Source organism: Carassius carassius, chromosome 34, assembly GCF_963082965.1.
Source record: "Carassius carassius chromosome 34, fCarCar2.1, whole genome shotgun sequence".
Lineage (NCBI taxonomy): Eukaryota > Metazoa > Chordata > Actinopteri > Cypriniformes > Cyprinidae > Carassius > Carassius carassius.
In genome coordinates, this window is record NC_081788.1 from 4235692 (window position 1) to 4248832 (window position 13141).

General features: G+C 37.7%; 1 protein-coding gene and 1 long non-coding RNA gene across 6 annotated transcripts in view; one reads left to right on the forward strand and one right to left on the reverse strand.

Moving 5' to 3' along the window:
- The window catches only part of LOC132115339 (histone-lysine N-methyltransferase PRDM16-like), a 211278-nt gene extending 202811 nt beyond the window's left edge, over positions 1-8467 (reverse strand). For all 5 annotated transcript variants that reach the window (XM_059523761.1, XM_059523758.1, XM_059523756.1 and 2 more), the window contains exon 1: positions 8366-8467. In XM_059523761.1, the coding sequence (XP_059379744.1) occupies positions 8366-8402 (37 nt within the window). In that variant the 5' untranslated portion in view covers positions 8403-8467. The remainder of the gene's footprint in view (positions 1-8365) is intronic.
- Positions 7848-11662, forward strand: LOC132115341 (uncharacterized). The gene is made up of 2 exons (XR_009425476.1): positions 7848-8778; positions 11304-11662. It is a non-coding gene; the product is annotated as an uncharacterized LOC132115341 (long non-coding RNA).
- The last annotated feature ends 1479 nt before the right edge of the window (positions 11663-13141 follow it).

Sequence of the window (13141 nt, forward strand, 5' to 3'; positions counted from 1 at the left end):
ACGCTGCTGTTATTACAATACCGGTTAAAAAATGAAGTAACCTGGGATTTTGGCATAGATATTAATATGCAGTATTAATACTTCTTTAATTATTTTCTCTTTACTTCATTATATTACACTTCACAGTATATTTAATCTTTGCAGGTAATCTAACTACAAGTTTTAATAATTGTTCTGATTCTTTGAGAATCAGAAGTCCACACAGCATCTATACCGATAACGACATAGAGGAACGATATTATTGGATTCACTTTTAAAATTAGTTTTTTCAACTGATGAACAAAACAATTTTTTAGATAGCCAATCAGAATCTTTTGCGTTCCAACTTATAAAATGTTAAGACTTGTTTTCTTGTAGCTCAGTTTTGGGGAGCACGAGTAACAATGCAACTAATAACTCAGCTGTTTTCAAAACATAATGGCACTTCCAGTCAAAAGCTACTTGTAACTTTTAAACGATTGATGTACAATCTGAAGCCACGCTTTGCCTCTGACTGACAAAAAGCCATATTCAGGTTTCCATTTCATTTGTTGGGACGCGTCAGACTCCAGTGTCAGATGGCTGACAGAGGCGGTGAAATATCCAGGGGTCAGATGCACGGCTGATAGCCTGACTGCCAGAGATGGGGCGTCTGCCCAGCACAAAATGCCATTTGTTGTCCATCACTCAGACACTGCGAGTGTAGCGCCAGCACTGCGCTGAAAGGCACATTCACACAAGCTCACACACTGGATGTTTTTGCAATTCAATATTTTCACACACAGCCTCATCATTACGCTGGAACCGGAGCCTCGCTGGAGAGAGCCTGCGCTTTCACGGACAGGCAAATCACAGTTTGAGATTGAAGTTAATAGCCCATCTTGAAATGTTTTGCTGAATCCCTAAAAACCCCTCCTCAGCATTTCACTAACAATCTGACTTTCTTTCTAAGGTCTTTAGGTTTTTTTTTTTTTTTTTTTTTTGTGACCAAAGAGAAAACATTCATATGCCACACGCTTTAGATTTAGTAGGTGACAGTAAAAACGAGATTATGCTAATATCCTTTGAAAATACATTAAATGCATCATAAAATGCATCTTATTTATTTTATCTCATAATATATATATATATATATATATATATATATATAGAGAGAGAGAGAGAGAGAGAGAGAGAGAGAGAGAGAGAGAGAGTTTATTGAAAAATTATTCATTTTATAATTTATTAAGTAAATGTTACTGAGCCTGAAACTTACATAACGTTTCAGCATCCACCTGTTAAAAAAAAAGCAGAAATGCTGTCCTGCATAAAGGTTTCAAAACAGGATTTTTAGAATAATTGTTTATTTAAGGATAATTTATTGAATGAAGATTAATGAGCATGAAACTTACATGAAGTGCAAGAAAGTGGCCAAGGTTGGTGTGTGTGTTTGTGTGTGTGTGTGTGTGTGTGCCAGTAATGATTTGTTTAGGATGTCGGCCTTAAAGTGGATGAAGAAAATGGTGGCAGCTTGAGGTTTTATATATTTTTCCAGTAAGCCGCACTGTAGTTAATGAAATTTAACACACCGGTAGTGCCGCCTCTCCCTCGAGAGCGAGAGCTTTATAATCAGCGTGCCAACACTTTCGTTTTTTATGCAAACAAATTGCAGCCAGGGAGATGGACTAATTGTGTTGCGACGCAGAGCAAAGAGAAACAGCCATTCACGCAATTAAGCCAATTTTCATGGACAAAAATAGTTGAAGGGGCAGTAAGCAAGAGCATTCATCTGGTACACGCCGTGCGATCCCGCCCCTCGCTCATGTGTACAGAGAAAAGTTAAGCATTAAGCAAATATAGGCCGAGAAAGTCACTGGATAATGATGGTTCAATTACAGTGAATCCCAGCATACCGCACCGTCCAATTATGAGAAATGATGATGGGCTGACAGAGGCCTTTGGAAACATGAAAGACGTTTTTATCAAAACAAATCTAAACACTCTCTCTCTAAAGTATAAAACGACTCTACTGTAACTGCCATTACAGCACGTCATAACATCTTAATGAGACAGAGCTGCCCATCTTCTCCCGTAATGACAAAAGATGGAGGACAGAAGATGAGTTCACAAGATAAACGTGGAGGCCTTTGAAAATGCGCTCGCTGGGAAAGTTGAAAGTGAGCGGCGAGCGGTAATGCTCGGCTCGAGTGGCCCACTGGGGAATGACATCCACTCTCTTATCGCCAAAGGATGCAACATCAAGGTTTGGCCAAACAGCCTTCGGTAGCTGTGCTGATGCATGGGAACTTCAGTGGGGAATTACGTTTGTGTATGTCCTCACCAAAAGGGTGAGCATCTGCGACTCTAAACATCCCAAAAACTGGCAAAACCAGCAGCCTAGCCTGTGTTCACTTCCAAGGGAGAGTTATGTTGCTGCATGCTACAAAATATATTTTTTAAAAAATGGAATTTCCCTCCAAATATTGGAAACAGATTTCTTAGTATGTTCATTTCAGTGCACTTAAATAGACTCCAAAAATATAACCCCTTGTTGGATTTATATAACAAGCAAACACAGTCGTGAGAAATTCTTCGACTTTGAGTTCAGCTTTTCCTGAATGTGAACCGTGCATTACGGTATTAATTTGAAACGCAGCACAGCTGGGTGCCTCGAAATGTTGGATGGAATTTTTCCTGGCGCTTCTTTCTTTGCAGGAGTTACGACAACAAGACGTTTTACGGCCTAAAATTAGCAACCCTGAACACATGATGCAAGGTTAATTATTTCTCACAGTTCTTCCCGGTGAGTGTACAAAGCTACTTTTTCCTTTTACAGTATCGACCAGCTTTCAGAGATCATATTGTAAAAGTTTCATGGTGTATGTTTTTTTAGCCAGAAAAGTTGCAGAGCTGAGACCTGCGCTTGTTTGCATCTGTTTGCAGCTGTATGTTGAGCAGAGGATGCTGATCCCAGATCAGCATTTATTTAATGCTTACTTCAGAAAAGGTTATTCTGAGAATGTCTTGATTTTGTAGGTGTTCATGCTGTTAACTGCACATGCAAAAAAATGTTTGATTATTATTATTATTTATTTATTTATTTATTTTAGATGTCAGTTCCCCAAGGCTGTTCCTGTCACTTCTTAAAACCTTTTGCTTTTGAGCATTTTATAATTGTCAAAGTCTGATTTGCCATTGAAAAAGAAAAGAAGAATAAAAAAACTGTTGTTTAATCTAAGCTGTCTATTACATGTATAACAGAAACTGTATTGTTATTTAAAATGAATAACTTTCAAAATGACATTGTCTGACAAAGCACTGTGTCATGAAACAACCCAACAAAATGTATATAACACAGCTGTCTGGGTCAAAATAACTAATATTTATTTAGCACTGACTAGCCAAATAACCCAGCCTTTTTAGAGTGTACATTTACTGTATTAAAATCATACATGCATGCATACAAACACAGATACATAAATAAAACTTTTAGATTTTTATTTTTATTATAATAAATATATAATGTTTTTTTATAATGTTTTAATGATGCATTTCATAATTATTATGAATTTAAAATATATATAAATATATTAATTGCAAACAGGCTAAATCTTATATCTTAATATAAAAATTTTATTTTATATTTTCACCAGTTTAATAATTGAAAATAAATGATTACTTTAGAGTTCAGTGGCAGCTATAAGACAACACTCTTAGCAAAAAGGAATAAAGAGTTACAGTTCAATCAAACATCATAAAGAAAAAAGACGAGTGCGTCTGCTTCCACGGCCAAGGAGTTGCAGACGGCCTGAGCTGTAACATGATAAGCACGTCTCTCTCGCAGACAGGGCTTTAACAGCTCTGTAATGGCTGTCTTTCCCCGACTGCACGCTGCACCCTGCTCTGCTCCACAGCATGGGGGCCTGATCTTATATATCCACTTTTTCTTAAAAAAACAAGACTTGAGAAACAAATAAAACACATTATGCTGGTAGGAAAAACAGTAAGACACTAAAGTCATCTTTAAGGTATGCACATGACTGCCAAAACATAGTCCAAAAAGTTCCTACAACTGGCTGAACGAAAAAGGAAAATGCAAAAAAAAAAAAAAAAAGGGTGTGCTGTTCCAGTGCGACAGAGAACAGCTGAAACAGTGTTTAACCACACGCGGAAAAGGCCCTCCCATGAGCGAGTCACTGTGATGTCATAAAGAGGTGCCACAAGCGAACAATAACAGTGCAGTACAGCACACAAAAAAGCTAAGTAGAATGAATGACGTGTGACAAATGTGAGCAAGGCTGAGTTCGAGCTGCCTCACCTTTGGGAAGCACAGGGCGATTCACGCAGCGAGCTGAGCTCAGGTTCAGGAAACTGTGCCAGCTCTGCCTGCGCTCCATAAGCCACCCATCAACCTTTCCTCTCGCTCAAGACTGGGGTTAACTAAGCAGGCCAGCTGGTCCAAGGCTGCCCTGCAGGCTCCCGTTGAAGACGAATATGTGTACGCATGCATTCTGTTTGCAATACTGCATGCCAAGATTGATACATTATCAAATACAAATTCAAACCGGTTTCAATATGTCAGTCAGTCTGTCAGCATTGAAATAAAGACATGCTCACCTGTGTGTGTGTGTGTGTGTGTGTGTGTGTGTGTGTGTGTGTTTGTTTGTTTCATGTCATGCACTGCACACACAGTCATTAAATGATTTTCTCCCAGTTCTTGCCATCTAACCAGCACTTTTAACAAGAACTTCTTATCAAAGACAAACTTGTATCTCATAGATGATGAGAAGCTATACGTCTCTAATGGCTCATGCACCATTAGTCTGTTCACCAGTGTGTGTGAGAGTGTGATATTGTGCACATTCACATTTAGCTTGCAGATAAATGTCATCAATTTTGCCCATAAAAGCCCAGTTTTGAGTGCTGACAGGCTGTGTCTTCTAGCAAGACACCACACACAGCTTCTATTGTTGCTTTACAGTGTTATCGCTTCATTTTATTACTTGTGTCAAAACGACATAAGCTGCACATGGACTTTTTGATTTGTTATCCATTGCTATTTTATTTCTATGCGCGACTATTTGTCTCTCTTCAGAGACAGCATCACAATGTAAACAGGGAAAATGAAAGCCCACATTTAAGTGAAAGAAAAAAAATAAAGAATTTGACAAAACTTTGCCCTCCAATGAAATAAAAGACCTATGTTTTAAGAACAAAACAAGGATAATAAACAAGTGTGTTGAAAACATTTGTAAATAAATAAATGCATAAATGTGTATGGTTAAAAAATATGCATTTTTTTTTATTAAATCTCTGTGGCAGTTCATATCCGTCTGTACATTCAGTGTTTTTATTTTTATTTTATTTTTTTCAGTGACGTCATTTACTGTAGCCTATGCATGGGTATGTTATCACGCAGCGCATACCGTTTAAACCAGGAAAATAACAAATAAAATAAAAAATTGTCCTTCAACAGTTTTTTTTTTTTTTTTTTGTGACAGAGCCAGGCCTTATTTCAGTTCATTACTGATTAGACACTGCACCCCAGCGTGTTTCCAAATAATTAATTGTTTTAATTAATTAATTGTGTAGCTACAGTAACACAAATGTCACGCTCTTCTCTCTCTCTCTCTCTCTCTCTCTCTCTTTCTCTCTAGAATTACACTTTCAGATTTAAAATAACTATGATATTAAAATTGCAAAACGGTTTCTAATGGTTAAAATAAAACTACAGAGAGAGAGAGAGAGAGAGAGAGAGAGAGAGAGAGAGAGAGAGAGAGAGGGCAGGAGGAGGAGGAGGCTGTATTAGGCGAACGCACGTTTACCTGGCGCCTGAACAAACCGATTTCTCTCTGAAACTCAACTTAAACTATCGTATAATAACATCTCAAGAACAGAGCTTGAATTTAGTGACTCAGTGGTTATAAATAAGCCACAAAATATTACTTCTCAACCAGAAAGCATTAAACGCTCGTCGAAAACAAAAAAAAAAAGAAAAATGAATGAAAGGCCTACCATTCTGAATCGAGCTCTTGTAGACTAATACCTGCGTTTATGGCCACTTGATCCGTTCGCTAATAGCAGATGATCCAGCCGCCAGTTTAGTTATACACAATTATAGTTATGATATTTCACTGCGTTGAGGTACGAAAAATAATTAAAAGCAGTGACCGACGGTGTCTCATAAAAAGTGATCATATTTAAGACGCTTCTCGGCCATAGCTACCTGCAATTTCTTGGTGAATCACGAGACGGCAATAATAATAATAATAATAATAATAATAATAATAATAATAATAATAATGATGATGATACATTTGCAATGTGATGATATTACATAATTTGCGTTTTTAAAATAGTTTCTACATATATTTTAAGGATAAAATAATAATAAGAAAACGTAACATGTCCTATAATTTTAAAAAATCATTTTAATTGTTTTTTTCTTCTTCTATATAATAATAATAATAATAATAATAATAATGCACAAACTTTCACATCGTCTGCATTATCTCTCCATCATTTAAATTCCAATAAATATAGATAAATCTAAAACAGTAAGCTATTATATTTTCATGCATTCGTTAGAAACTGAATTTATACAAACACGGGGAAACCGTGGCCTCTAACAAACATCTTAACTCAATGATTTCGCAGACAGATTGAATGCAGTCATGATGTAAATCTGTCGAATGTGAATCTGGAAGAGCAGAAGACTGAACCAAGCATCGAGGTGAAACACGGGATACACGAAAGAAGGGAAATGATAGAATACGCTGTCAGGCGTTTTTAATGAGCGCTTGTGTTTTTAGGATTGTGATCAGGCCTTTCACACGGCACAAAAACCAAACTGTGATCTCTCACAGGAATTCACGATGAATGCATTTAAATGTAAATAAAAGAAAGTCTGATGTAGATGGTTTGCGTGTTCAAGAGAGCTGTGGTGTCATTATACTGACCTCCAACACAAACCCGAATTCATCTAAACGACTAACAACAAAAAAAAAAAAAAAAAAAAAAAAACGAAGAGAGAGAGAGAGAGAGAGAGAGAGAGAAAGGACAGGTCTCGCAAGTCATCGCAAAACACGTCTCTTGTGCTCCAGAAGTGTTGAGAGAAAATACCGAGGCCCACATTTCTGTCCCAAAACAAACTGAGTAGAGTCAACAGGTCACGGGCCCACGCGCGCTTTCCTACATATGTTCAGACATTGAAATGTCTTCATATTTTAATACAAATCGCATCTTATACATGCCCACAGAAACCCATAGGCCGATCATTATCAAAACTGTGCACTGTTGCATCTCGTTTCACATACCACTTGTTTAAGCTATCTTCGGTTAAAAATAAATAATTTTTGATAAATCATTTTCTTCTGGAAGGAGATATTAAAACATTGTATCGAATGTATAGCTACATTGTTTTGTAAATTGCGCTCGATATTTACTTCGTTGTAATAGTCCGTAAATGCAGCAATTTAATACATAACAATAAAAAAATAAGCCCTTTCTAATGAATCGCACGAGCGCTGACTGTGCCCACATGGCAGTGAATAATCGCATGCAAAAGTTTCAAGGGCACTTAATATCAGAAAATAATTTTTAATGCCAAATCCTACCTATCACAAACAAGTCGGAATACAAATGAAAGCCAAACGAACAATAAGCTAAGACATCATGCAGAGCCCAGGAGAGATTTACACACTTTTCGTCGCCTTTGAAAGAGTCAAGAAAATAGCTGACTCTATTTTCCCTAGCATGACATGAATGCATTATTGATTTGCCATTCGCAGATGAAGCATACCGAGCCGCAACAGACCCCAGAGAACAAATGCAAGCTCCTAATTTAAGATAATCGGAAGAATTGTCCGTTTTGTTTGATATTCCTTCTTCTGTGGCATCCAGCGGACAGACAGAAAGCTCTGGAGAGCTCCACACTCTCTCTGTGCGTCCTGGGGTCCATGAGCAGTGCTACAGCGCCCACTATTTCAACAAGCAGGAATATGATTTCACAAGACCTGGAACCACTCAATAAAAAAGTTACTATCCCTTTCGACAACTCTTTGCTAACTTTCGTGTAACAATTCTCTACGGTTTCTCGACCTCGCTAAAACAAGAGATTGAACCAACACGGCATGGAAAGGCTCTCCTGACCATTTCAGCCCAAGCACCATCACATATAGCTACGACATTTCTGAACAAGCACACCACGGTCGGCAGCATCTGGTCTGAAGGGTGGACGCGCGGATCACGGAGAGTTTGAGCGATTTCACTGCAACTGAGAGCTGGAAAACACACGCACCGGACAAAGACGCGCTCTCGGCAGGAACTGATCAATGAAAATGACACCTTGGTGATGTGCGCGAGGGTTCAAAGTACCGGGAGCGAAAGAAGCGCAAGAAGGACCTACTTTTGGCCAGTTTTCTCGCCCTCGCCTTGGATCTCATCTTGTCGGCTTGTAGATTCCTCGCGTCCTCCTTGAGCTCAGAAGCAGAAGCAGCGCTATCTTCATCTCACGAGCATTGTCAGTTTGGACACCTTCGCACATGCGCACAGGCCATTCAATCTGACACCCTCGTCAGGGCCAAAAAACTTTCCAATGTATTCATCATCATCACTTTTTGTCCTATCGTGTCTCCTTTAGATCACTTATCTCTTTCCCTCCTCCTCCCCTCGCTCCGCAACATCTCAGATCTCCCCCCACCTCCCCTTCTTGAGCACTTGAGAAGGAAGAAGTGCTATTTTTCAGGGACCTGCGGAATCCGGTGCGACACTGGACACTGGATCCTGGATGAGGTCAAGGTCGCAGCTCTCATACGCAAGGTGATCACGAGCATTTCATACACTCGAACAATGAGCAGATACTTTAAAGCCTGAAAGCGTATTGTTCCAAAGTCTGCAATTATGTGAAATGTATTCCTTTACTAAATAAATGTTGGTCACACCTTAAAAATAAAATTCAATTACTTTCTCTCTCTCTCTGGGCAGATTACTCTTTTTTATTTATTTATTTATTTAATTATGTGAAAGTCTCTGTCTGACGTGAGAACATTGGCGAGTGTCTTATATTTCTAGATAGATAGATAGATAGATAGATAGATAGATAGATAGATAGATAGATAGATAGATAGATAGATAGATTAAAAAAAACTATTGACATTATTAATTTAGGTGAGCTCTATAAATAGGTAAAAGGTGTGTTCAGTTTCAGTGCTGCTATTGAGAGCCACACGAGTCAGCGCGCGCTACACTCCAGACGGCGAGGAGCTACCGTGTGAGTGCATGTGTGTGTGTGTGAGCGAGTGTGTGTGTGTGTGCGTGCGCGAGCGTGTGTGTGTGTGAGGAAAAAAAAGAGTAGAAATACTGTATGTATGAGTGCATGCGTGGGATCAGCAGCGAGAAGGTATGCACATAAACTCTCTCTTGAAACTATATGCACTTTGGGTCTTGTTTGGGTCTTAGCTCTAGACTAGGTTTTGTACATCAGTATTGATAGGATATACGAATTCCTGGCAGTTTGTGTGCAGGTAAAGCAAGCAGGGAACAACAAGGCAACCGATTCGCCCATGTAAGTATATGATTCTGCTGAATTATCTGTTGGACCTGTAAAATAGTATATCGGTTACTGCGTACATCTTAACTGCAGTCATGTTTGCATGTGCACAATCATCGCATTTTAATGGTCATTGCAAGACTGTAGGCGTGCTGTCAGAATCAAGCCCCAGCAGTGCATTAGCAGGCTCAACATCCGCAGTTAATTTCTGCATTTGGCATGGAATATCGGTCCTGTTGGACACATCAAAAGATAGCGACTTAATATGATGCGCAAAGATGTCAGTCAGTAGAAGGATAGCGTTTCTTGCTGACTCAACTTGTAAACATTTATTTATGTATTTTAATTAGTTATTTTTGCATTATTAAAAACTAAATAATAAATGCTGCTGTTTTTGCAACTCCAATGCAATTGCATATTATTATTATTATTATTATTATTATTATTATCGTGTTTTTGGAAGTCACAGTACGAGCAACCTGACATGTATTTATTATGTATCTTTATATTTAGAAGAGCGTTCTGTAATAAAACGGATCTCATTTTGTCACCAGATCCCGTGGGAGCACATGGGCTCATGCAGGTGTTCTTCAAGACATTTAAAGCAGCCATTAACAGGAATGCTTATCCACTGTCAGTCTTTTTTCGTTGATATCATTCCTGAACGATGGGCAATACTCATTTCTGTTTTTTTTTATGGCGAACGTGATAGCTATTGAAGAAGACGGAGCTGTTGGTATATTAAAAACAATGAATATAATCATAAACTCGGGCACATAAACATATGTGTAATGTATCTAAAGCCATGCTTAAATTTGTTTTTTTCTCAAAGAAATGTAATAGGCCGTGTGAAGCGCGTAACTACACGTTTATGTGCGTAATTATCTTCCCTGAGAGTCAGAGAGTGGATTGCCACCTTTTGATTTTGTGCAAACAAACTGCAGAGCCTAATTCATTCATAAATGAAATAAATCGCACTTTATTCGGCGCGTCTGCTTTTGGCAAGTTAAAGAGGTTCAGTTGGAGTAATAGGCAAAATGCTTTAATCACTTAAATATACAGATACTAAACCTTCCGTTACCCGCTCTGAAGGAAGACGTGATCTCGTTACTAAGGCTTCCACTGAAAAATGACATTTATTGGTTTATTGACTGACTCCATATTAAACGTTAAATCGGTAAAACCTTCTCTTGTCAAAACACATCCACTAGATACGAAACATATATTGTCTTCAAACTGAATAAAATAGATACAAACATTCTGAGTTTATTTCATCGAGAAAAAAGAAGACTTAGAAGAATTATAGGCCTGCATGACTAATATTTGACCACAAGATATTGATGTACGTATTGAGGATATAATATTAAAACGACATTGTTGAGTAATAATAATAATAATGATTAGTATTATTATAATTAGAGCATTTAGCCAAAGAATCAGTTGATTTATTTGGAAGCGAGCAAAGGTGACTTAAATACACAGATCTATTGTATAAAACAATGTGCCACATTTTTTTCTTTAGTGATAGCTTGCCAGTTGCAAATTCCTAATAAAATAATTCAAATGAAAATCTCTCTCGCGAATTCGCCTGGACATTTTTTTTATATACATATATACGGAGCAACACCTTTGTAAAGGCATTTAACTGTAATTGCACTTGTAAAGAAAAGCGTTGCGCCTCGTCACTAGCCCCATTGGGGAATAGTTTTCTGCGTCATTTAAACGTCTGTCTTTTTACAAGCTCCTGGAAACGTGATGGCTATGTAACCACGCATTTGGACAATTTTCTTTCCAGATTGTTGCCATTTTCCTGTGGTTTAGCACAAGAAGGGAGGGATGCTGGCCCAGACCCCGGAAGAGAGGTGTTCTGCAAACCAGGCCTCAGTAACATCCACCTTGAGAACTGATGTCAGTGACGGAGTTTGTGTCCTCTTAGTTAATTAAGGACAGAATTTAAGAGGTTTGTCAACTGAGTATCAAATCAATCACTAGCCTAAATCAATTCCTGTAATTTTAAACGTATTAACCCACTATAGCTATATGTTTGAATATGTCACAGTTGTTTGTTTGTATGTATACAGTTGTAAATTGATTTTTATTCAGTTCACTAAGTCAAATAAAATGTATTGAGGCACCATTGCCTCATTGTCACTGTGTTCGGTTCAATGCATTCTAAGACTTCAAAATATAAAGTGTTTTCAAACAATATTATAATTCGGGTTAGACTTAGGCTACACACAAAAAAAAAAATACAAATGACTTCCTTATCTGTTAGAATGCAGCCCCTCCGCCCCCCAATTTATTATTTATTTTTTCATTTTTAAATTGTGTGTTGACTTTTGTCTACAACATAGGCCTACCCCAACAATTTGATCCGTCATTGGTCGCCACACAGTGTTTGGTTTTACCATTTATATTTTTATTTAATTTTTAGTAAAAGTAACTAAATTAATTCATTTAATAATCAGCTAATTATCAGCTAATCGCAAAAAAAAAAACAGATAAAAACATTGCGTAGCTACACTAATACCACATACAAGAAAAAAAATCCAAAATTATTATTAATAATAATAATAATAATAATGTTATGATAATGATAATGATAAATAATAATAATAATAATAATAATAATAATAATCAACAGTTATAAGCCTAAATAAAACTGAACAGATGGAATTGGATAAGATCCCGATCTTTGTTGTTATTGCTATACGTTCATTGAAAGCAAGTGAAACCAAATCTTTATTCATGGTAGGAAAGGGCTCGGCTTATGTGTTACGCACTGATAGGATCTCACCACACTTAATATGTGGAATGATATCCACCCCAACAGTGGCTATGCACGGTCAGAAAACAGCTCTGATCTTTACATGCTAATACAGTGACTTTACATGACTGGCCTTCAGGCAAACCCCCTGAAACCCCCACCCACCCACACACACACACACTAACAGACACACGCGATTCAACAAAGTGTGTGAAAATTGGCAAAGGTACTCAACGGCTCTATTAACAAAACAATATCAAAGAAGGCAAAAGAGGTGTTTGCCGTAAACTCTGAGAATGGAGAGGTGAGGCAGAGAATGCACGTGTAAAACACTTACAACAGTTGTTTTACAGATTACCCGTGAAATCAATCTTAAGTACATAACTGACTATTAAATACATCGATTATTACACATGTAGTATGAAGTAGCCTAATATAGTAGGCTGCTACATTCCATCGCGCGCGTTTGGATTGGAGACACTCCTTTGCCCTCATATCACGAGCTCGTGCTCTGTCTACAACAGCTCAGGATCCGCGAGAGCAACTACAGTTAAGTTCCCTGGGTAATTATTAGCCATTAATTGGGTTCAGGACCTTGAGAGTGTATGGGAAATAGGAAATCTGACCACTAATCCTAGACAGAGTTTTTCCTCCGTTGTCCCTCGAAGGGCTTCTTAATATACAAACGTGATCATATAACCTAATCCATAACTTCAAATAAATTCTCAACATCCCAACACATTATATGCACTTACAACATAACCTCATCCATATAGTCTACAAACAAATTACACATACAGCGTTACCTACGATAAAACACATTATCTACCTATAAAACATAACCAAACACAATACACATACATCAC